Below are 25,198 nucleotides of genomic sequence, written 5' to 3'. Positions count from 1 at the left end.
AGCATTCATGCTGCAGGATTCATTTATGACTGTAAATTGCCGTACATGTATGGCTAACCTGATGAGAGTAGTGTTTTTTTCATGTCTTAGTAAAATTTCCATTTTATTTCTTTATGGGATTAGCGCATTTTACCATTAATAAATTAAGAATTTGTTTTAATTACTTAATAGAAATTTACTTAGACAAACTTTCAAGCATCATGTCCACTAACTGAAAGAGTTATGTGGGGCTTTACAAAGTCATTGTAACCAGTACAGAACTAAAATACAAAGAATTATTACTTTAACAAGTACATAGAGAAACAACAAAACCAGGAATTACCCTTCTGGTTATTCTATACTATGCAATATTATTAGAAGATTACAATAAGAAATACTAAGTAATGCAGTAATAAGTAAAATGACTTTGCTAAGGTACATCCAAAATAAATAGTATTTTCTCGAAACTCTAGAGCAAATTAAGTGATTATCAAACAGATTTCCCAACCATAGCGATTTTTAATTTGCATTACCTTTTCCACTGATACCCCTGTTTCATTCTTCTGCTGCCTCTTTGACCACTCCATTGAATCCTCCCAAATAGCCAGTTTCTTTGGTTTCCCTGCAATTTATAATTCAATTCATAATTAAAAACAGAAGCAAACTTTGCATAGACCTTAAGATGTAATACTTGTCAAGTATATTGAGATTATATAGAGCCTGGACTATGTAGCCAGGGTATCTTAGGTAGTACTGGTCAATGGTAGGGGTCTCTCAGGCTTCTTTGTTCTTAGGGGTCCTCTATGGTCCCTGAGCATAGCACGGCATAGCATTGCAGCGTAGGTAACATTTCCTGGTGTTTTTGAAATACAGACATGGATCCTTTATTTGTAGGAAATACTGAAATATAAATCTAATAGAGCTCACAGAGCAGAAAAGAGTCAGGAACTGAGGACAGCATAGGGGTGGCATGGTGAGTTGTGTTACTATCTCAACAGAAATGATACTCTCGGTCTGTTTCTCCTGGACCTGTGCTTACAGCCAGCACACCTCCACTTTCCCCTAACACACGGAGAGCCACGGTCACCCTACCATTTTCCCCCTAAGTGCCCCCAGTGGTTACACACATTTAACATTATTTCCCATAATGCAACTATTTACATTGAATCAGTAACGCGGGTCGTTACAATATCTTATTTTCAAACATCTAGTCACTGTGTTCTCATGTAAAGTGAACCTCTTGGTTCCCAGTTTTTTTCTTTCTTTGGTAATACTTTAGATTTAGTTTCATGCTTAATAGGTAGCTATGCAGGAACTGACGGAGAACAGTGATACATAACACTGCAGTTACCGCTAATAAATAATAAGGAAGAGTGATTAACTAATAAGTAGGTAATAGCATACTGATGTTTGGGGTATCAATTAGGTATAAGTATCAACTATAGCAGGCTGGGTAGCCAGGTGTTAATTTGTTCTTAGCCAATCAGTGTGAATCAGAGATGAGCAATAACGTACCGAGTGTCGGGGGGAGGAGCAGACGGAGAATGAGAGGTTGGCGGGGACAAAAAAAAAAAAAAAAAAAAAAAAAAAAAAAAAAAAGACTAGGAGGCACGACGTACTGGTTGCGAAGTCTCACAATGCGTTGCTGTTGTTCATCAAATTCAGAGGTAGGGGTTTCATAATGTGTAACTCTATAAAACGGGAACGTGAGCTGTGTTTGGTGCTGTCTTCACTTATTCTATTCAACTACGCGAGCACTACCAAGCGGTGGACCTCAGGCTAGTTAGTTATCACCCGCGCTAAGCCTAAGGAGAGAGAGACTGACTTTTCATTTGTTCCCGGGGTTTCTGAGCTGCCACACTAGCGGTTGTAGTAGAGGTGCGCGAGACTCGCCACTGCATGCCGGAGGACCCAGTTTGCTTCTGCACGCGGACAGAGCGTCGGGGGGGGCTTATTCATCGCACCGATCACGTTTAGACAGAGGACTGGCGACCACGACGTTAAAGCAGCAATACAGAATTTAAATGAAATGGACATTATGGTGTTTTAAGCATTACACAGCAGTCAGTTTCACTTTATGGAAAGTGTAATTGAAATAAAATGGAAACACTAATACTATAACGATACACGTTACTGATGTTTAGGCGAGAAGAATTATTTATTACACATAGTTGTATTCTGGGTAAACTATAAATGCAGGGTTCAACCACTAGGGCAGTTTATGGGGAAACTAAGGAGGTGATTGTGTTTGTCGCTGTTCAGACAGTTTGGGGTCGCTAAGCAGGCTGATTGGAAGCGTAGCTCCCAGAAGAAATAGAGTGCTGAGATGGAAAGTATTCTTTTGTGTGACGGTGTTCCATAAAACGTTTAAGATAAACGCTGCTCCTGCCGTTCTCTTTCGCCCCATCCGAACCGAAAGCGCCGCGCGTCACAATACACATTTTTGTTTATTTTGTAGACGCTTATCTTCGAAGCAACTTCCAATAAATTCTATGTTATCAGCCTACACACCTTCAACAAGGTGGCTTACACTGCTAGATACACTCTTTACAATGGGTCACTCATTCATACTTTAGTGAAACACACGTATGGGGATAGGGCGAAGGACGACGCAGAGGCAGCAGACTATGTGGATGTGGTAAGACCTAAGTAATTCCTAAAGGCTTACCATGATTTTCACTTCAAAATACTGTTCCAGAAAAGTAATTCGTGAAGAACGGTGTGGTAACACTTAATTCATTACTAAGGGGTTACCAGGATTTTCTTAACCTAACCCTCAGTCATTATTTAATTTAGTCAGAGTAATAAGGAGAGCCGTCCCAAAGAAAACGGAGGTAGAACACATGGAATCTGTATAAATTTTATAAGGTAAATTAGCTACTGGTGATTTTCTACAAAACGCGGTTGGTTAAAGAGCGCAACAGATTCATTTAATTGATGGCAGTATGGAGAATTTGATCTTAATGAGTGATTTAGTTATTTCAGTATGGTGATATGGGACATAGGGTTCAAAATACTCTGACCAAACCACCTGAAGTAAAAGTAATCTGAAAATTGTATTGTGAATAATAAACAGGACCGTATTGCCATAAGTAATTGTGACTGTTGCTGAGTAGTAAATTCATAGTTATTTTAAATGAGCGTCGTGTAGTACTGCAGGAGGCATACATTTAAGTTATTAGTAACTATTAATTATCTAATTGTTACCCCAAACATCAGTATGTTATTACCTACTAATTAATCACTCTTCCTTATCAGCAGTAACTGAAGTGTAGCACTATTTGTTCTGCATTAGTTCTTGCATAACTACCTATATGAAATAGTATTCGAAAGTGTTACCCCTTTTTTTTTTAATATCAAGACTTTTTGTAAGTTTTGCTGATTAAAACTATTGGCGACTCTAATCACTTTGAACTAGTCCGATAAAAAATGTCCAGCTGCATAAATAAGTAAATCAGTTTAAGTCGCTTTAGAGAAATGCGTCAGATAAATTAATAAATGCAGAAGAAATGGAATGTAATATTTGCCTAGAGGTTTCAATATGTCGGAGAATATTCATAAACTAAGCCCATGCTTATAGTTTAAAGACTGATCCACAATTAATAAGATCCATAAATAATACTCGGCAAGAAATAATTACAAGAACAATACTCACACTGAAGCAAAGTAAAAAGTACCAGCAAAAAGAAATCAACAGTCTACATTTAAAAACGTAGAGCCTACAAACATTACATAAAAATATAGAAATTACCCACCTTAAGAGACCACAGAACTAAAAGATTTCTCTTCAGAGCCATCCTTTTATATCCTGACACGCCCCTTTTGTTCCACGTTATTATTGTCTTCGTTTCATATCCAGGTCTATGAAGTACTCAGTTGAGAACATCAAAAATGACTAAGGGGCACTACCCATAATATATGTATAATCACGCAATACAAGCTATTGTAGCACTTTGAACACCCAACTGAAAAACGTGTGTGTGTGTGTGTGTTGTTTACCATATATAGTAAATAAATCTATCCATAGATAGATATTAAATTTACCTGTACATAGATATAAAAGCTATGTTTTATTATGTCTAGCTTAGTCTAGCAATTAGTAACAGTTCCCAGTTACTAGAATAAGCTTCCAGCAGTTGACAGAAAGCATCTCCAACCTTGAAAAGCAAACTGTAGAAACCGCCACGCCTCATGCCATGGACACATGTACAGGAATGAATGGCCAATAGAGGACGCTGAAAGCTTCATAAACAGGTGCAGCTCTCAGCTTTACTGGACCCCCCATCGACATATTTTGCTCCTTCTCAGTTCACAAATGCAAATTGCGACTCCACTATACTAGGCAGCGAATACTATAGAACATTATTATAGCTCATCATGTCTGAAATAGAGGTACAAGGGCTGTCTCCATCATAAATATTACATAAAGAATATCTAACCTAATAATAGCATGATTAAAACAGTTTTCTGTTTTTCTGAGAACGAACTCAGTTTGAACCCATGCCCAGTTGCACAGCCTAGATACTCTGAGGCACCACCGTTGCCTAATCCATGTCTTTGATATTGATTTGGTTCTCTTTGCTTAAATATTTCCTAAACTGTTCATTGTATGGAAACTGCATCTTGGTGTGGAACAGAAAAGTTTAATGTTCCAAGATCTTTCTACCACGTGTCACAATTGGATCCAGTGGCTTCATTTTCATTATAGATCCATGCCCATGTGTTGTTTTTGTGTTTATTCTATGTTTTAGCCTCAGTTTGTAGGTTGATGGCATTATTTTGCATTTACCAAACATTAAACCCTTCTAAATTTTGCCAAACATATAAAAAGTCAGGTATCAGATAATGACATTTTCTCTATCTGCAACCTTAATCAAAATATGGTGACCCCAAACACTGTCTGAACCACTTGTCCCAGGGAGTCAGAGCCTAACCTGGCAGCACAGGGTATAAGGCTGGAAGGGAAGGGGACACACCCAGGACGGGACGCCAGTCCGCCCCAAGGCACCCCAAGCGGGACTCAAACCCCAGACCCACTAGAGAGCAGGACCTGGTTCAACCCACTGCACCACCATGCCCCCTTTGACCACAAACAAATCTGTCCACATGTCTCATTTCCTCCACTGAACAAGAGTCATAAGTTTTATAGTTACAGTACCTGCAGTCATTGCTGTTTGGAGTTTGTATCACTACTGCACGTTTCTTTTGTGCTGTTTTGAATCCAATGCGGTACATGTGTAATGCAGCAATAGTATTAGTATGCTACTGCCAAGTACTGAACAGAGGAAAGTGGAAATAATGAAGCTGTGCCCTCCCAATCAAGAGTTAACACACACACACACACATTTTCAGAACCGCTTGTCCCATACAGGGTCGCGGGGAACCGGAGCCTACTCGGTAACACAGGGCGTAAGGCCGGAGGGGGAAGGGGAAACACCCAGGACGGGATGCCAGTCCGCCCCAAGGCACCCCAAGCGGGACTCGAACCCCAGACCCACCAGAGAGGAGGACCCGGTCCAACCTACTGCACCACCGCGCCCCCCCTGTGAGAAAGCAATATAAATTTATCTGAGCAGTGTGGTGTTTGTTGTTCAGTAATTTGATGACCTGAGGAAAGAAACTGTTTCTGTGCCTGGTGGTGTTGGACCACATGGTATGGTACCATCTACCAGGTGGTAGAAGAGCAAACAGTCCACGGCAGGGTCTTGAGTGGTCTTATTTTACACTGCCTCATTGTAATGTTTTGGATAGGAGGCAGAAAAGTATCACTGAGTGTTTGTTGTGTCTCAACAACCTGCTGCAGGTTGTGCACCTCCTGGGTGTGTCCCCTCCCCTTCCGGCCTTACGCCCTGAGTTGCTGGGTAGGCTCTGGTTCCCTGCGACCCTGTATGGGACAAGTGGTTCAGAAAGTGTGTGTGTGTGTGTGTGTGTTTTTGAGAGATTCTTCTTTGCTTCAGTTAGGTATTTCATGATGACATTGCTATTAAATCATCACTTACATTTATTCATGTAGCTCCAAAGGAAGTGGTACTGATTTACCTATTCATGCAGCTAAGCAGTTTCTTCTACTGGAGCAGTTTAGAGGAAGTACTTTGCTAAAGGGTACTACACCTGGGATTCAGACCTGAGACCAGCTATCCCTGGTACCACTTGACATTAGTTGTAATGTCAATACTGTGCATAACAGTAAGTTAGAGAGAGGAAAGGCACCGAAATGTACTGTATGCATGAATACTTACTGAAATGACTGAAACAAACAAAATATTTTGCTTCAGGTTAGTGCCGCAATTCACATTTTAAGCTGCCAAAGAGAACTAAGTATTAAGTTTAATTTTAGAACTAATTAGACTGAATTAGAACTGAGAATTAAGGACATGCCCCATTTGATGAAGATCTGTTGCCCAACTGAAGACCAAGTTGCCAGCCTCAGGATCAACACAAATCCTGCAGAAGGTGACTGACTCAGCTAGTGTGCAAACAAATTGTCACACAATTATCATTTGCGTAACTTACATACTTCAGTGATTATCTAGAAAGATGAGAGCTGTGGCTAAAGGTTAAATAGTTATCAGATTTTGTTTTGCATTTTTCAGCTGAACTTCTTTGTTGTGGTGATTATGATAAATCTCACACAATCTCTCACTTAGTTTCGCTAACTGCTTGTCTTTGTCAGGGTTGCAATGATCCGGAACTTGTTGTAGAATCACTGGACATGAGGCTTGGATAAAAATTCAATGCAGGGTATGATGAAAAGAAACCTGTTAACAATTTTCATTGCTTAAATTCTATTTCACTTTATGTGGAGCAGCAGTGATTTTTTTTTTTTTTTTTTTTTAAAAAAAAACCTTTAGTCCCTGTGTGATTTTCATATTTTGGTAAAATTTGAGTGAACTTTATGGATTGGAGATTAGACATAGTAAATTTCATAACAGAGATAAAATTAGTGACACAGGTAGAGACAATATGTACCTAAAGAAGGGAGAAATCAATACATTTTCTTTTAATTTATTTTTGCAGTGGAATAATTGGTTTCTATTATTTTATTAGGGGGGGTGCGATGGGTTTGGCCTGTGCCTGCTCTCTGCCAGGTCTGGGGTTTGAGTCCCGCTTGGGGTGCCTGCGACGGAATGGCGTCCTGTCCTGGGTGCGTCCCCTCCCCATCCAGCCTTGCATGCTGTGTTGCCAGATTAGTCTCCGGCTTGCGACCCCGCTCGGGATAAACGGTTTCGGTCAGTGTGTGTGTGTGTCTGTGTATTGTTTTGTGCTGTTTTTACAGTATGCTCTCCAAAAACCCAGCTCTTCATTCAGCAGTTCAGTAAAATTTAATTGAAGTAAACCATAAACTTTTTGGGACTTTAATGTTGGGCATGTGGTACGTTATGTTCATTTATTTAATTTTTTGGTGTAGCATCTGATAATTATTCATGATCAGTGCCAAGTTATTAAACCCCAGGATTTCAGAGTTTCATAAGGCTGCTTATGTTGAGGGTGTGATGATCTTGCACATCAAGAACATTCAGGTATGCAAGAAGGTAGCTTTTTCATTCTGCATCTGAACTTGAATTTCTTTTTTCAAATGTTTATCACATTTTTGTAGTGCTTTAAATTTTTTTAAAGCTCTCTGACATGTAGGAATTGTACTTTTTCTTTCACTTCACTTTGCTGTCACGGTTCAAATGCACACCAAAGGTATAATCTTTATGAGGTAGTGCTGCAAATGACATCATGATGCTTGTATTAACTGATGCCATTATAGCACGGTTTTGGTCCCCACTCCTGCCCATTATTTTATCTTAAAATTTTTTCTGACATACCTTCATACATTCATGTCTATACAATCCTTTTGACACTAAAAACTGTCTAAAGATACAGCCTCACTGGAATGCTTCAGGAATTTGCATGTCATCCTTGTGCAGGGGCTATGCTAATCTTCTCTGTATCGTTCCAGTTTTAGTATATGTGCTCCTTACTGGAGCCATATTAATGAAGAAAAAAGTAGAGGGAGAGATGATTACTATGGGACAGGTACTAGTTTCAGCTGCTGCCTCTGGACCCAACAGTTGCAGGCTTGAATCCAACCTCCAGCTGTAGTACCTTTGTGCAAGGTACTTACCCTAAATTGCACCAGTAAAATCACCCAGCTGTACAGATGGGTAAATAATTGTAGGTAGATTAACATTGTAAGTCGCTTTGAATAAAAGTTAGCTAAATTACTAAATGTAAATTAGAAGGCATGACAACTAGTAAGTCTTTAAGCAGTGGCAGAGAAGAAACAGAAGGGTATGTAATCACAGTGAAAGGTTAGAAAGCAGGGCAAACAGCCAAAATACAATCATGTATAGAAAGTTTATCACTGTCTGTTGTCTCAGAGCAGGACCATTTTTTCCTAAATTCACCATTACTTAATTTAGCTTATGCTTTTCTCCAAAGCAACCTACAGTATTAATCTATTTACCCATGCAACTTTAGGGTAAGTACTTTGTTCAAGGGTATTAGTGCTAGACGTGAGACTTGAATCTGCAGCCTTTGGGTTCAAAGGCAGCAGCGCTAACCACACCTAAATGCTGACTTCAGACTGTCTTCTAAAACATCATTAAACCGGTCAAACTGGATTTGTTAAAGCCAGGTTCATCTCCGACAACATATGTTGTGGCTTTAATTTTACTTCATTGCTGGAAAGCAAGAACTGACTTTAATAATCTCTCTTGATGCTGAAAAGGCGTTTGACAGAGTAGAATGGAGTTTCTTATTCGCTATCTTGGTAAGACTTAAAATGAGTAACAACTTTACCAATCTAAGGAAGCTCTTCTGTTGAAATCCTTTGGTGCAAGTTAACACAAATTGCTTTCTGTGAGACAGTTTCTCTGTCTCCTTACTATTCACACTTGTGATCAAACCTCTAGCAGAAACAATTAAGAACAATCAAGACATATCCAGTATTAGGGTATATAAAGAGGACTGTCGCATTTCTCTATATTCTGATGATGTACTGTTACTCCTGAGTCACTCTCAAAGATCTGAACCAGGAATAGTAAAGGTGATATCCTACTATAGTATAGTTTTAGATTAATTTTATAATCTCTCTAAATTTCTGGGCGCACAACTGAATACCCTTCTCGAATCTACCTGGAGTTTTCCCTTTAAACGGGCAAACTTTGGTTTTAGAAACCTAAGTATCTTTGTTACTTCTGATCTCAGTTGCCATTTAGGAACCAACTACATGACACTAATTAACAAGATTAAAGAAGACCTAGCCTCAGACTTCTTTACCTGTTTCAGTGTTTGGTAGAATCAACACTCTCTACACACACACACACACACACACTGTCTGAACCGCTTGTCCCCTACAGGGTCGCGGGGAGCTGGAGCCTAACTCAGTAGCATAGGGCTGGAGGGGGAGGGGACACACTCAGGATGGGAGGGCAGTCCATCACAAGCCACTCCAAGCGGGACTCGAACCCCAGACCCACCAGAGAGCAGGACCCGGTTCAACCCCCCCCCCCCCCCCCCCCAACACTGTCCAAATTAATGTTAATCATTTTGGCATGATGTGTAAATAAAAGGTTTTATTTCAATAAAACACATTATAATACGACAACATAAGACCATAAAACCCCCATGCTGTACTGGAAGATGGTGCATTGTCTTATCAAATCTGCATTTATAATGAAACAATGTTGTTATTAAAAGCTTATGCAAGTACATCACTTCAGATATTGAAATTAACATTTTTTTTAAACATTTGAGGTCCAGGGAATCATGGATAACCTATATAATTACAAGGCCATACTAACAGGTAACTACAATCTGTCAAATAATACTATCTTATATTAACTCAATTCAATTTTTTTTTGATAGCATGCTCTTCTCACGCAGTGACACAGTGAGTGATTGGTAAAAAGAAACAATAAGTAAAACTCAAGTAATGTGTATATATAATCCAGATTAAAAGTGGAATGGAATTGTGAAACACTACCTGTTCTTCTTCTTCATCCTGTTGTCTTCTCTGGTAATATATGATAAACTCAAGTCAGATGGGTTCCTCTTGAAAGATCCCCAGGTGTTTCCAAGCCAGCCATAAGATATGATCCCTCCAGTGAGTCCAGAGCCTTCTCCAGAGTCACCTCCCAATGGGACAGTATAACTGGTATATCTCCATTGGGAGTCGACTTTGGTGAATACTTATGACAAGCACAAACTACCCTTACTGACTTCTCGGTCTGGAGGAGCAGTAACTCTCCAAGGCTCTTCCAGATAACTCAACTCATCCCTTTGCCACGGAGGGTGAGCCCACTGGCCATGCAGAGAAATCTCATTTTGCCTGTTTGCATTTGCAATTTAGTTCTTTTAGTCATTAAACCGAAGATCATGATCATAGGTGCACATGGTGATCATTTCACAGCTCTACACTTCTCTACACTTGTCTGCAACATAAGACTTCAAGACACATAAAACAACCAGAAAAATGATCATTGACTTTTAGACCAAGGTACTTTGGTACCAGGCACACTGGTGAGCCTCTTTCAGTTCAGGTATGGCTTTTGCTAAGCACAACCTGTGACAGACACAGAAGTACAGTAACTTTTTTTGTGTTGGGTTCTGATTTGGCAAAAGTTGTTCCTCCGAGTCACACCAGTCCAAATTCACCATCATTCCCAATGTGAGCACTGAAGTCTCCTAGCAGGACTACAGAATCAAAAGAAAATATGCAAAACTTCTTCCTAGATTCTCATGGTATGGGAACACAAGTCAGGAATGGTAGTGCAGTGAAAGGGCCCCTGAAAAGATGAGTAGTATATACAAGGGAGTATCTGAAAGTCTTTGTAATATTAAGATATAATTCTCCAAGGGAAAGAGACTGAAGCATTTAATACAGCCCACATCTCACTAGGACTCTCACTCTCTCACTGAAACCACTTATCCCAAATGAGGTTGTGGCAAACTGGAGTCTAACCCAGCAACATAGGGTGCAGGGCTAGAGGGGACACACCCAGGATGGAACATGAGTCTATCACAAGGCACCCCAAGCAGGACTTGAACCCCAGACCCATCAGCAAGCAGGACCCAGCCAAACCCACTGTGCCACTATACCCCCCCTTACTAAGACTCTAGGCATGATATCCATATAGATGAACATTAGTCCAATACAGGTAGTTGTTCATCAGTAATTGGAAATAAACAGTAAAAATTACAGGAACAACCAATAAACGAACAATTTCAAATAAATACTGCTAAATGAATCTAAAATGCAGTCTACTACAACATGTAATATGCAAACAATCTTTCACCCTCAGTACAAAGATAATGTCTGACTCTAAAGCAAGCTTTTAAAAGAATTATCCATTTGCTAACTGCAACAATAATATATTCTTCTTATACAGAGTAAACAATTGAAATTTAATCACATTAAAATATTACAATAAACTACAAAGGGAATCTCAGTTTCAAATATTGTATCACCTGTTTGTATGCTGGTTCTAAGGGAGGTGTGGTGGCGCAGTGGGTTTGGCCAGTGGCCCCTGTGTGTGGGTTTGGGGACCTAGTCCTGTTTGGGGTGCCTTGCAATGAACTGGTATCCTGTCCAGGGTGTGTCCCCTCCTTCTTCAGCTTTGCACCCTGTGTTTCTGGGATAGGCTCTGGCTTGATATGACCCTGCTCAGAGCAAGTAGTTGCTGACATTGGTTGGGAACTGAATAAAATGCAGCAAAGCATGAGTTCTGGCAAATGCTAGTTTACCATTTCATTTTGTATATCCCTGCAGAGCTTCATAGCTGAAATATTGCCAAACAAAAAGTAAAGTAAAGATTTGGAGCAGTACTTGTCTACAGCTGGGGCCCCTAGTGATTCACATCACTGATGCACCAGTGCTCTGAATTTCATTGCAAGACAGGACACTGTGAGTCATAACACATTTATTCACTAACCATTACAAACTCAAACATTCAGATTCTCTTCCTAGGTGTCATTTTATGTTTTTCTGCTTCTTTCATGGAAATCTACACCAGAATCTTTAGATTCAGTCTCATCAATGGCAAGACAGAAAGTTCAACAGAAGCACAAATACCTGTTTTGCACAGGTGTCTTGAGACACATCATGCAGGGAGATAAGGGTTTCTCTGCAGGTCATGTTCTGGCCCTGCATTTGCATCACGTATTGCCTTACCATATCTGACTTGAGCAAAACAGTGGAAAACTTCAGTTACTCTTAGATTACTGTCATACAGACATTCATTGATTCCTGGAAAAACTACCTAACATTACAGTGTGAAAGCTGATATACCAAATTCTTGACAGTGTCAGATGAAGGTCTGAAAAACAATAATGCAAATGTGTAATTTTTGAAGTATTACTTCAATACCACAATTTGACACTATACATTACACAGATAGCTGCATATAAAATTGAGAAAATTTCTATCAATATCTTTTTTTAAGCAGATAAAGTAGTGAAAGCACTGGGACCAGTCAGGAGATCAGGGGAAAAGTAAATCTGAAAGAGATTTATTTTGAGACTCTTCTTGGTGTCATGGGGAACAGAGGACACAAGAGAGGCTGGTCCCAAGTGCAGGATCATTTATTCAGAACCAAGGGATCAGATGTGTTGTCAATATCAGGGACAGGCAAAGAGTTTGTCAATCGGCGAACAGGACAGAGACTAGTATTTGTCAAGTCAAGTCAAGTCAAGTCAAGGTCGCAGACAGGCTGGTTATCTGAATGAGATTCTGCAACTGAGAAGAGGCTGATAGGTATTTTTATAGGAGAGTGCTCCGATTAACGCCAGGTGTTTAATCGGGTCCAGGTGCTGCTGGTTGAGGTGCGGGCGTGGTCATGATACTTGGATGTGGAGCGAGATTCAGCAATTCTGAGTCCTAGTGGGAGGTCACGGGAGGTCAACCAAAAAACTTTGCACCTTTGTACTTTTGATTTTGGACCTCTTGTACAGGGAATTAGGAAGAGGTAGAGAACTGTAACCATCAGGCTGGAGCGTAGCAAGTAATCATCTCTTGTAGATATTAGGAAGCAGATCCATTGATTGTTTTGTAGGCTGTAATCTGAGTGTTGAACTTGATACAAACAATTAAAAACAGCCAGTGGAGAGAGACAAGTGGAGATACTGTATTATTTATAGTTAACTTTAGTTACATTTTTGCAAACTTTCAGTTTTCCAATTTCTATATATAATAAGCCTGCACCTTGAGTAGTGCAAAGACAAATGCTGTATCAAAACATGTAGGTCTGTGAAATTTTTTGGATTGTAATTTGTTGGCACTTGTAAATTTGGAATAGATTTTCTTTTTATTACAGTAAAGCTGGCTTGTTTTTCCACTTTAGTTGTTTTCATCCTTGTTATGACTATGTTATGACTGCTGCCTCCCACTAAAACCATCATCCATCCTAATGTACAAAATATATGGACTAGACATCAATATGGACTCTAAGTGGTTTACTGGATACACGTCCACACTGACCACAAATGGATTTGTGTCCTTTTCCAAATACATGGGCATCAGACTTTTTTTCTCTTTGGTCCTCTGACAGCTCTATTGATTTTGGCCCAATATATTTTCAAGTATGCAATTTTTTCCACAAACCTTGGGCCTTAAAGGTACTCTCTATTAAACGTAACCCAGGAAACTGCATTTCTGTTGAATTTTGTAGAAAAAAATACTTAATTTTTAAAAAAAAACAAATATAAAGTTTTATTTGTCAAATATGGCCACTGTAACCAAATGAATATCGAGCATACTGTACATGTCTGAATATATAAAAGTGCAACACTTTCCAGGGGGTATAGATGTATTTTCAGACATTTACGTCTATATGTATTTCACAGATACCATGCACCATGAACAAACTCTATTTCTTAAATGCAGCCCTCACTGGTTTTGGTGGAATATACTGTGTTTTCACACACACACACACACATTTTCAGAACCACTTGTCCCTTATGGGGTCACGGGGAACCGGAGCCTACCCGGCAACTCAGGGCGTAAGGGCGGAGGGGAAGGGGACACACCCAGGACGGGACGCCAGTCCGTCACAAGGCACCCCAAGCGGGACTCGAACTCCAGACCCACGGGAGAGCAGGACTGCGGTCCAACCCACTGCGCCCCCACACTGTGTTTTCAGTTCATTAATTTTCTGAATAGCTTATACAGCCAATGTTATAAAAGCTCTAGCAAACAGACAAAGGTGTAAACTTGGGACAGGAAACCAGTCTATCACATTTACTCCTCAGGTTAAAAACAAAAATTCAAAGATATACACATTGTTTGCAGACTTTCTTTATTTTCATACATTTTATATATTTTTATATTGAATTTTTTTTCCCTAAAATTAGTGTGAGAGTAACCTGTGCAATGGAGGGAACTTGATCTATGTTTACTCAAACAGAACAGGAGTATGGGATCACCTTAATTCAGCTTATTTCCACTTTATGTTTCTAACCCATTTCAGGTGTTCATTCCTGGGGTTGGTGATTCTAACTGCACCAGTAAAAGAAGCAAATAAAAATAGGTTGAAAGAAAATAAACAATAATGCTTAAGCTAATCGAATGAATGCAATTCAAAACCATGATTGAACATGAGTTTATGTAGATAATGTTTTTTGTACTGTTACATTAACTGTAATTTTACTGTAGCTAGAAGATATATAAAAAAAGCAAAAAAAAATAATAAAAAGGTTTTCACAGTAATTTTATTTATTATAGTCTTAATCCATCTTACTAAAGAACCCAACCAGAAAAAAATCAAAGTATTTCTGTATTTTTAGGACTCTTATTTCTGTATTAATTGACTTTCATTTAGTATTACTTTATTATTACTTTAGAATTACAACCTATTGTCCTAACTGTCTTTGTAAAATGAGGAGTTCATGGACAAAAGGCAAATTCAAACCAACAACCCTTGGCAACAGTATTACCAGCAGAGTCACTACAGTGTCCACCTTCAATTAAGGTGTTTTTCATATCATGAATTAATTATACTACCCCACATGAAAATGACCATATTTCTTGGAAAACAGCATTCACTTTTGTAGAATTTCTTCAGGAACAAAATCTGTATCAGACAATCAACTCTTTGTATCAACTCAATGTCAACACTTGATAATTCATAAATTAGCATAAAAGCCAATAATTTTTACTAATTAAATGATTTCTTACTCAGACACTTGACCACTTTACTGTTGTGTCATTTTCTGTATTATTGGGGATTCACTATCGACTTTTTGTGGTCTTTCAAAGACTGGATGCTAACCAAAATTAATAAAACATATCTACATCCCCTGCAATGTTTCAGAAACACATTATTTTAGTCTCTCCCCCACAAAGGGCATTTAATTAAAAAAAGTTTTTCTCTGGGTCTATCAAAGCACTCTGTTCCCGTGTAGAATGTGTAGAATTCTCATGGTGTTCTAGGAATAAGCAACTTAATCTTACACATTTCCAAAGTCATAACCAGTCACACTAAAGACTGCACAGATCCTGGAAACAATAATGAAGAAATGCATGTTTTATGATTATTAATGTCAACAGCTTATGAGTAAACTTGATTATAACAAGACATTACAAACATACCAAAGAATTTCATATTCATAAATGAATAAATGACAAAATCCACCAGTTCAATTTTCCTTTTGTTCATTGATTCTTGAGATTTTGGCAAAGCTGAAAGAAGGATCTTTTAGCTCAGGCCCGTAGTTCTCTGAAAAAAACAACTTCATTTGTTCTTCCTGTAACTCCTCAATAATAGCAGATATCACTTTTGCTTTTTGGTTAAAGCCCTCCTCAGTCAGGGTTTTCTCCTCCTGCAGATATAAAGGAACAGCAGAAATTAGATAGGACTCCACTAACTATGTGCTGATGCAGAATCTGTCCCCAAAGCAGGGGCAGCAGGTAGTGTGCGGTTTGAGCTTCTGTAACTGGATCTGAAGAGTACAGGTTTCTTATTCCATCTCATGCTGTGATACCCTTGTGGTACTTACCTTGAATTGATCCAGTAAAAACAATCCAGCTGTATAAATGATGAATAAATTGTATGTAGCTTAATGTTGCAAGTTGCTTTGCAGAATGTTGGATGTTTCTAGGTTAAGTCCGCAATTTGTACAGGTAATAAAATGTTTAGATTATTTTAAATACACTGTTCTGAAGATCATAAAAACTAATTTGCTGAGTATAAATGTTACACATGTATTTCCAAGATGTAAGGTAATGATGGAAATATAGATACCTGCAGCCTCTTTTCCAGAATTCTTTTGTTTTCCTCAATCATTGTGTTTCGTTCCCTTTCCATTTTCTCCACTAATTGTTGTTCATTTTCTTTGTATGCCTTTTCAATATCTTTGATTCTTTGGTTCAAGGCTTCCTCTTTTTTCTTTGCCACTTCTGCTTTAAACTTTTCAACTTCAGCATGGGCCTTCTCCTCTGGCATGGAAATTAAAACTTTAAAATATCATACGGTAAATACAACTGCAAAGTTACATCTTATAATTCAGGAGATGGAAGTACCAGATTGTGATTGTGTGCTTGGGTAAATGCTTAGGGTACTTTTCCAGTGTTTAGTGTCTGCCGGATTGCGTGAACTTGCCATCTTTGAGTTTCCATTCAGTTCCCCATTTGTGACACCACTGCTCAAAAGACAGGTGCAGGTGGGATGGTGGTGGATTTGCAGAAAACGGTGAATGTAGATGTATAAAAGTGGGTATTTTTATAGTTTGTACATGATTGGGACCTGTGTGTGTTCAGGAGTTTGTGCTAATACTTTGTTCCTAGAATGTATTTTTTATAAAATTCCAATAATTGCAAATTAGCTGACAGAAAAGTGAGATAGAAGGAGATGAACAATATAATTATTTTGTGAATATCCTCCACCCATAGTATGGTTTCAGGGAACACACTAGTCTGTTCAGTTACTACTCCAGTTTTCATGCTTCTCTCACCTTCTAACTTCTTTTGTTGCTCTGTCAGACTGTGGTCTGCCTTCAGAATACATGACTCCATGTCTTCTTTCTGCTTCAAGAAGGTCTGCAAAGCCTCTTCAGCCTGAAACAAACAGAACATATACTTTTAATAGCAGTGATGGAGAAATACTGTTAATGTGCAATTTAATCTTACTTCAGCAAATGTTTAAAAAATGATAGCATTTGACATCTTATGTTTTATTGGATATAGCTAATGTTGGCAAAGTTGTTTGCAGATATTGGTTTAACATTAACATTATAATTGAGAATAAAAAGTAGGCCAGGACTGAGAAACTTGGATGGAGTTGTAAGAATTTTTTAAGATAGCCAGTGGATCTCCAGAAGCTGCGGATGTCATGCAACAAGGCAGATTATTGCACTACATCGGAGCACATGTGCAAGGAATTTCTGCCAACCTCCAGGAAGAATATGGTACACATGAACAAACTGTAGACACTTACTTTACACCCTGGAGAACTGTGGTTTTGAAATTGCATAAACATAGACAGTGATCTCAACCTCGATATGAATTTATTGATGATATTGTAAAAACATTAATAAAAATAGTAAAATGTGTTATTTCTGAGTATTGGAAGCTAATTTGTTAAGAGAACAACTTATGGAAAAATCCATGATAAACTTTTGCAAGAAGGGCTAAATTTACAAGCTCTTACAGTTGCTTGAACTTATGAACCAGTTTAAGCAGAATCACACATTTCTTCATCAACATAATAACAAAGCTAAAGGCATTCATACTGGCTTCACAAGAAATGCAGGACTTACATAGAAAGAAAACAAAAGGGAAAAAAGTACAGTAGTATGACATAGTCAAGGAACAGGCAAAGAAGAACAAGGGAATAATGACAGATGAATACAGAGCTTAAAGAGCAAAATAACCACACTATAAGAAAGCAGCAAGTTATAGATGAGTGTCGGGAAAGAAAGCTCTCAAAAAGAAAAGAATGTTAACGCAAACGAGTGAACAAGAAACTTTAAAACGTGATAAAAAAATCACAGCCTGTTCTAAGTAGAGCCTTCTTCTTCATCAGGTTACCATGAAAATAAATAAACTTTTCAAGTTAGTGGCTGATAGATATTTACACACATACATTTTCTGAACCACTTGTCCCATACAGGGTCACGGGGAGCCAGAGCCTAAACTGGCAACACAGGGTGTAAGGGTGGAGTGGGAGGGGACACACCAAGGACAGGATGCCAGTCTGTCACAAGGCACCCCAAGCAGGACTCGAACCCCAGACCCACCGGAGAGCAGGACCCAGTCCAACCCACTGTGCCACCAAAAGATATTTATATAGACAAAATATCAAAATGATGAAAGTGGAAGAAACTTCAGAATTGTTGAAGAAAGTGTTTGTTTGTTGAAGCAGACTAATAATTCATTCTATATCTATCCTTAAATCATTCCTCAGCTGAAGTGGCAGGAAAATGAAAAGATTCTGAATTTTGGAGAAACTGTCAATGGCACCAAGATGTCCTCAGAGGTATGTAGGTGGTTGGCTCAGGAAGAGAAATCATTCTTTAAAAGTTTTGTGGAGATCAGTGGTTACTGCCACAAGGTTACAGTAGATGAGAAAGTACAACCTGTAGATGAAAGTCTGACACAGGTACTCTTTCCAATATCAACAGCTGTTGGAACTATAGGAACTAAATAAAATGTAAGGTAATAGAATTATTGAAGAGGTGAAGGAAGAATGGATATCAAATATTTTGATAATATCCTAAAAAGCACCAGATGCAAGAGTGTATAGACCTTGGGGAATTGGAAAAGCAGTAGTCAGATGCTAACAGTCATATATTATAACAATTGCTGAAAATTAGTTTTTGCAAAGTCCAAAAAGGTTTTTTGACAAGTTGAGTTGGCCCTGAAATCAAGACACCTGGCAACTTTCATGACACACAGGGGTGGTTACCATTTCAGAAAATGTTCTTTGAGCTTTTCATGCACCACTGAGGTCTGTCAAAAGTCTAAGGAGTAGGTTATGTGAGATCTAAGGGTCATTTGGAACAAAAAGAACAAACCAAGTGTTTCAGTCAAAAAGAAAAGAGATGTGTAATTAAAAAACCTCGCCAGCAACAAAATGAAAATTAATTTCTAAATTTGTGTAAATTTTGAGCATGTTACACTCTTTTCCCATGTTATTAGCCATTATTTAGGGTGAGCGTGAGGTAAACTTAAGATAAGCTTGGAAAAAATGAGAGTTTTTACCCAAAAGAAATAATGGAATAAGTAATTTCATTATCCAGGATTTTGATGTTCACTCAGGTTTCAGGAACAAGTTAAGACTGGTTAATGTGTGATGAATGTAAAAGATTTTAAACACTCTTTCTCGGTCTTGATCATATGCAAATACATCAACTGCCAAGAACATCAATCTACAGTCAGCACTAATATGTTGACAAATATTTTATATTTAAAATGTATTATAGATAATATATATTCCTTTTGAGTCCTTTTACTTTAATACTATTATTAAATGCTCCTTTAATAAGCACCTTTAATCCTTTCTGTGGAGTTGCTTTATATTTCTTAATGATACCGTCCACCGTAGCTCTGTAGTCCAAGTATCCTCCTGGTCTCATGTAGGACTTGTGGTCTATGTTTCCCCATAATTTCTCCAGCAAATCAGTGCAGTGTTTGTATGAGAGCTGCTCATTCTCCTGACATTTTCTCTCGTACTCCTTTTGTATGCATGTCTAAGGACAGAGAAAGACAGAGCAGGAAGACTTACACTTTTTTAATTATTTTTTTTTTCCTGGTCATGAGACAGATACTGTATATTAGCACATTCATTTTAATTCAATTCAATTTATTTTTTATAGAGCACTCTTCTAATGCAGTGACACTGAGCGCTTGGCCGAAGGCTCCTAACTGAATGCTTATTGTAAAATTCATCCTTCTATCACTCCATCTTCAATAACCACATGTCCAAATCAGGGTCGTGGTGGTCTAGAGCCTACCCAGATCACGAGGAAAAAGCTGTACACCCTGGACACAATGCCAGTCTAACGCAGGCAAGTCACACACACATAGTCACTCACCCATTCACACACTAAGAGCAATTCAGAGTCACTAGCTCACTTGATCTACATGTCTTTGGGTGGAAATCCATGCAGACACGAGGAGAACATGGAAAATCTACTCAGACAGATTAAACCCACGTTATCTCACACCACCCAGGTGCTGTGAGGAAACACTGTGCCACCCCAATTTTAAGATGAATATGTTGAATTGCTTAGTCTAAGTACCATGAGGAAATTTTGGTAGCGCTGGTCTTCATCCTTGAATGAGTGTTCCATAAAGAGCTTCAGGGCCTTCTTCATACACTCTTCATGAACACTCGAGAACTCCTGCTGTGTCTCAGTGGGCAGAACTACTTGCTCTCCCAGAAGATTTTGATAAAGGTCATATGATTTGTCAGCTAGAGAGGCGTTTTCTCTCTGAGCCAGGACATCCACTGCATTCTCAAGACAGGGGACCTGTCCACTGTGAATGGCCTCCACATACATCACTGCCAGTTGTCCCAGCACTGAAGCCAAACAAACACAATGGAGGGAACAATAGAGACAGAAATAAAAAAGATAATTTTTTATATATGTCACAAGCCGTACACATCAAGAACCAAACAGTGATTTATACAGCCCATTTATTTACATTAATGTTGTATTGCACTAACAAAATACTTAATTGCCAGTTATCTTCAAACTTAACTGCTTCCGTTGACTCTGACTCCACCTGCTATTGTTTTCTCCTTTGAACTGTCGAAAATGTAACTGCAGAATTCATTAGTCTGCTTGACAAAGTCAGGATCCAAATCAGTGTCATTCAGTTTCTCTAAATTATGATGGTTTCTGTTGGTAGGCTGGTAAAACACAAAGCACTTCCGACTGGGGAAGTAATTCCTGATACATTCGCGTAGAATATTGCTCTGGCGAATCTCTTCAGAGTTTCCTTCAAAGCAAAAATTAACATTCAGAGTAAAAACATGCTTGGCATTAAAAAAGTTAAACTCCATAGCATTACAATTCACAATATTGAACATTATTTTAATCTTATGAGATGGGCATGTAATCCCTTATCACTTAAAACAGGAAAGGTAAGAGTAGTTCAGTTTCAGAACTCCATGTAACAAAGATGCAGAGAAAAATATTTTAAAGGCAAGGGTAATTTAAATGGCCAGATAGCAGGCACAGGAGCATAGTGAGTTGTCTCACATCGCTTGGCAGTGTGTGAACTGGTGACACACTTGCCCTTAGAGAGTGAATGGGTTAGTTACAGTGTATGTGGCTACTCTGCCATAAACCAGCATCCTATCCAGGGTGTAACCCTATCAGCCTCTGTATGTTGGGACACCTTGTAGTGTAGTGGTTCGAACTACTGCCTTTAGATCTGAAGATTAGAAGTTTGATCCCATCTCTGCCTGTAGTACCTTTGACCAAGGCACTTGCCCTAAATTGCTCCAGTAAAATTACCTCTCTGTCTAAATGGGTAAATAACTGTAACCTTCACATTGGAAGTTGCTTTGGAGAAAAGTGCCTGCTAAATGAATAAATGCAATGTTTCTGGGATAGGCTCCTGATCAGGAAACATGATTATTGTATATGTTGTACTTTATTGACAATAGTAAGAAGTTATTACACATTCTTTTAAAATTTTATAGCGCACAGGGCATGCAGGGCTCAGGGAGTGACCAGTCATGAGCTGGTACAAAGTGGACTTACCAAAAGCTAGAAGGGTTAGCTTTTATTAGAAACACAAACAAGAGCTTTCATGGACATGTTTGTTTGTAGGTATATTTATATGTGAATGTTTCTGTAAAAGCAGGGGCATGGTGGTGCAGTGGCGCAGTGGGTTGGACTGGGTCCTGCTCTCCAGTGGGGCTGGGGTTTGAGTCCCGCTTGGGGTGCCTTGCAGTGGACTGGCATCCTGTCCTGGGTGTGTCCCCTCCCCCTCCAGCCTTATGCCCTGTGTTGCCGGGTAGGCTCCCGTTCCCCGCAACCCCCTATGGGACAAGCAGTTCAGATAATGCGTGTGTGTGTTTCTGTAAATTTGTTAACTTTTGAAAATATGTTATGTGACTATTGCTCCTAAAGAATTCTGTTGCAGGTGTAACATTACCTTTCTTTTTATTTAAAAAATTAGACATAAATCTTAAAATTAATTTGTACTTCATGGTCAAATTGTGCTATTGTGCTGCTGTGAATGTCTAACCACACTGAAATGTTCACAAGGTTGCATTAAAGCATTGTGACCAAATGGTTCCCATATATGATTTGCGGTTTGTGTCTGTAGAAACAGAAGCAGGCTGAAACACATCTGGACCAGTTCAGTAAATATAATTATGATAATGAGTACTAAGGGGGCCACAAAGTTACTTTACATGGCTGTAATGGTGTGCATCACAGAAACGTAATTATTATTTGATGGCAAGTACCTTCTCGAAATGTGTAGATGACTCTACTGTTTAAATTTCTCCCACTTATAAAGTAACATTTGATTTACATGACAACTAATGAATTCTGCAATGTCTGAATACCCTTCTGCAAGTCATTAGATAATGCTACATGATCATATCTGTGATATATTGTAAAACTTTTGACCCTAAGGCCTTGCTCTATGTATGGACATATTTGCATTTTCTAGTTATTTACATTTATTTATTTAAGAGACACTTTCCTCCAAAGCGACTTCCAACAGATACGATGTAGTGTTATCAGCCCACACACATTATTCACCACAGTGACTTACACTACTTACAATTAGTCACTCATACATACATTAGTGGAACACACTCTTTCTGTTACTCACACACTATGGGGGAACCTGAACAGCATATCTTTGGACTGCAGGACGAAACTGGAGCACCTGGAGGTAACCCACGCAGACACAGGGAGAACATGAAAACTCCACACAGACTGAGGGGGGATTGAACCCACATCCTCTCACCCCACCCAGGCACTGTGAGTCAGCAGCACCACCGTGCTGCCCCTAAATGTACTATCTATCTGTATGCCATTGTGAACCTGTGCTGTTTATAGAGCCAATTTAAAAAAAATATATATTGTAGCGACCTACGTTACTGTCTTTAGGCGGGAAGATGTGTTTGTAAATAGTTGCATTATGGGAAAAATGTGGAATGTAGGTGTACAAGCAGTGGGGGCACTTCTGGAGGAAATGATGGGGTGACTGTGTTTGCCAGTGTGGTTGGGGAGAGCTTGGGGACACTAAGTAAGTGGGGGGAGGCTGGCTAGAAGTGTAGGTCTTGGAGGAAACAGGTTGTTGGACCAAGAGCATTATTTCTTTGGTGCTGGTGTTTAATTAAACATTCAAGTTGAATGCTTCCTTTATGTCCTTCATTGCCCTGTCCAAACCCATGTTGCTGTACACCACAATATCTTTTTATAATAATATTTTGATGGTAACAACACATTCAAGCATGTGGGTTCAACACATTCAGGATGTGGGTTCAATCCCCCCTCAGTCTGTGTGGAGTTTGTATGTTCTCCCTGTGTCTGTGTGGGTTACCTCCAAGTGCTCCAGTTACCTCCAGTAGCACAATTAATCAAAATAAGCTTGTAAACTTAAAAAAAACTGTGGTTTGAAAAGTTATGGGAAGGGTTCATTAAGATATTTTTTTTCTTACTTACCCTGCTTTAGTTTGAGAGCATTCTCCAGATACCTGTCAGTTGTGACTTCCTTCCCATCTATCTCCAGTTCCAGAGTGAAGTCTCTCACAACCCACACAAATGAGGGGAAGAAGCGGATAAATTCAGAGGAGGCCTTATTTTTGTCTTCTGTAGTGGATCTCACATGAATGAGTTTTGTAAGTTCTGTCATATACCTGGTACACAGTACAATTTGGGAAGAGACACTGATACTACTTGACTGCATTTTCAGGCTGAAATCATCAATATGAGGGTTTGCAACTATGAAGAGTCCAGTGGATTATGTCACAGAGGGTACCAGCTTTGGAGTTAAGAACACCCTTGAGCAAGAACGTATTCTAAATGTGCTCCATAAAATACATCCAACTATCTAAAGGTGTAAAAGGGAAAAAAGTGAAAAACCAATGACTAATAAAGCTACACAAATAAGTGTTTGTTCCCTGTTTAAACAAATACATGTAAATTTTAAATTTAAATAAATACATTTTGGAGCTAAATTTCATAACCAAGTTTCATTATCTTTTGAAAAAAATTAAGTAACCTTCTACCGTACTGTTATATTTAATCTGTTATGAGAGGATACTGCAGTCTCAAAAGTTCTTCATTGTCGATAGTGCCCTTGGTATTGTAGACCAAGGTACTGCTCAACAGGATGGCAAGAGTAAATACGTAGCTGTCATATCTCAGGTCATCCTGCAAAAAAAGTCCTGGAGTTTAATTTTGGCGTAAACATTAATCATATGCTTTACACCTAAAATTTTCTTGTGATTAAGCATGAACTCCCCACCTTCTCTACATCCCCCAGACCTTCAGTATCCAGCAGGACCAGAGTTTGGCCTTCTCTTCTTGGGTGAGGAACACACCACATCCAAATGCCTTTTGTGTTGGACTGGACAGTGGACCCCAGAGAGAATCCTGAAACAAATGATAGCATACTGTAAAAACCTGGTCTATTTTTCAAGCATTTGCAACAAATGACTGAATATGTACCTTACCAATCTAAATTAAATGACTTATCTAAAGGACAAATTTGCTGAGATGTGTATACTCATACACTTATCCGTATTTGTATATGTCATCTACAGAAGCTTGATAAGCATACCTGTACGCTTCCCAGCAAGTCTGTTCATCAGGTAGGACTTCCCAGTGCGGTACTTGCCCACAATGGACACTACCACCACAGGCTGAGAAATGGAGCTCAAAATGGCCAGAGCTTCCTGGTTGATTTTCACTTTATTCTCCTCTATGTTCTCAATCAGACAGACTGGGTGGGCCATCACCACAGGATCTCCCTGTAACACAGCAGTCATGCTAGAAGTGAAGAAGGTATGAAACAAGCACTCCAAAAACTTACACAATGAGTACCAGTTGCACCTAGCTTCTATTCTAAAGCATTTCCACAAAAATAATCATCTGAACTTGAAGCGCTGTCTGTAAAGATGTATATATTTTTGCAAGAAACCTTTCTAAATTAAATTTGCTTTGTATACATATTTACAATCTAATAAAAACAAAAACAATATTTGCTTTGTTTTATTGTACAAATTTGACCATAACACAGATGCATTTAAAGATT

General features: G+C 38.8%; 1 protein-coding gene and 1 non-coding gene across 2 annotated transcripts; both read right to left on the bottom strand.

Annotated features, from left to right (window-relative positions):
- Positions 1-7,850: 7,850 nt before the first annotated feature.
- On the bottom strand, positions 7,851-7,955 carry LOC114910783 (U6 spliceosomal RNA). The gene has a single exon (XR_003797788.1). It is a non-coding gene; the product is annotated as a U6 spliceosomal RNA (small nuclear RNA).
- A 7,648-nt stretch (positions 7,956-15,603) lies between these two features.
- LOC114910693 (guanylate-binding protein 1-like) lies at positions 15,604-24,914 on the bottom strand. Its single transcript, XM_029252835.1, has 10 exons — positions 24,725-24,914; positions 24,410-24,537; positions 24,206-24,315; positions 23,605-23,798; positions 20,669-20,908; positions 20,206-20,486; positions 19,453-19,653; positions 16,918-17,020; positions 16,209-16,402; positions 15,604-15,786 (listed from the first exon to the last, which is right to left on the bottom strand). The coding sequence occupies exons 1-10, from the start codon at positions 24,897-24,899 to the stop codon at positions 15,604-15,606; spliced, it is 1,809 nt and encodes a 602-aa protein (XP_029108668.1). The 5' UTR covers positions 24,900-24,914.
- Between the last annotated feature and the right edge of the window lie 284 nt (positions 24,915-25,198).

Source organism: Scleropages formosus, chromosome 6 (assembly GCF_900964775.1).
Source record: "Scleropages formosus chromosome 6, fSclFor1.1, whole genome shotgun sequence".
Lineage (NCBI taxonomy): Eukaryota > Metazoa > Chordata > Actinopteri > Osteoglossiformes > Osteoglossidae > Scleropages > Scleropages formosus.
This window is presented reverse-complemented; position numbering and strand designations above follow the sequence as displayed.

Excerpts from the sequence above, each read along its gene's own strand:
- LOC114910693 (XM_029252835.1), bottom strand. The coding sequence starts at position 24,899 with ATGGCCCACCCAGTCTGTCTGATTGAGAACATAGAGGAGAATAAAGTG. Across the intron at positions 20,487-20,668 it reads AGTCAGAGTCAACGGAAGCA|TGCTGGGACAACTGGCAGTG; the intron begins GTTAAGTTTGAA and ends GTTTGGCTTCAG. Across the intron at positions 19,654-20,205 it reads GCTACCAAAATTTCCTCATG|ACATGCATACAAAAGGAGTA; the intron begins GTACTTAGACTA and ends CTCTGTCCTTAG.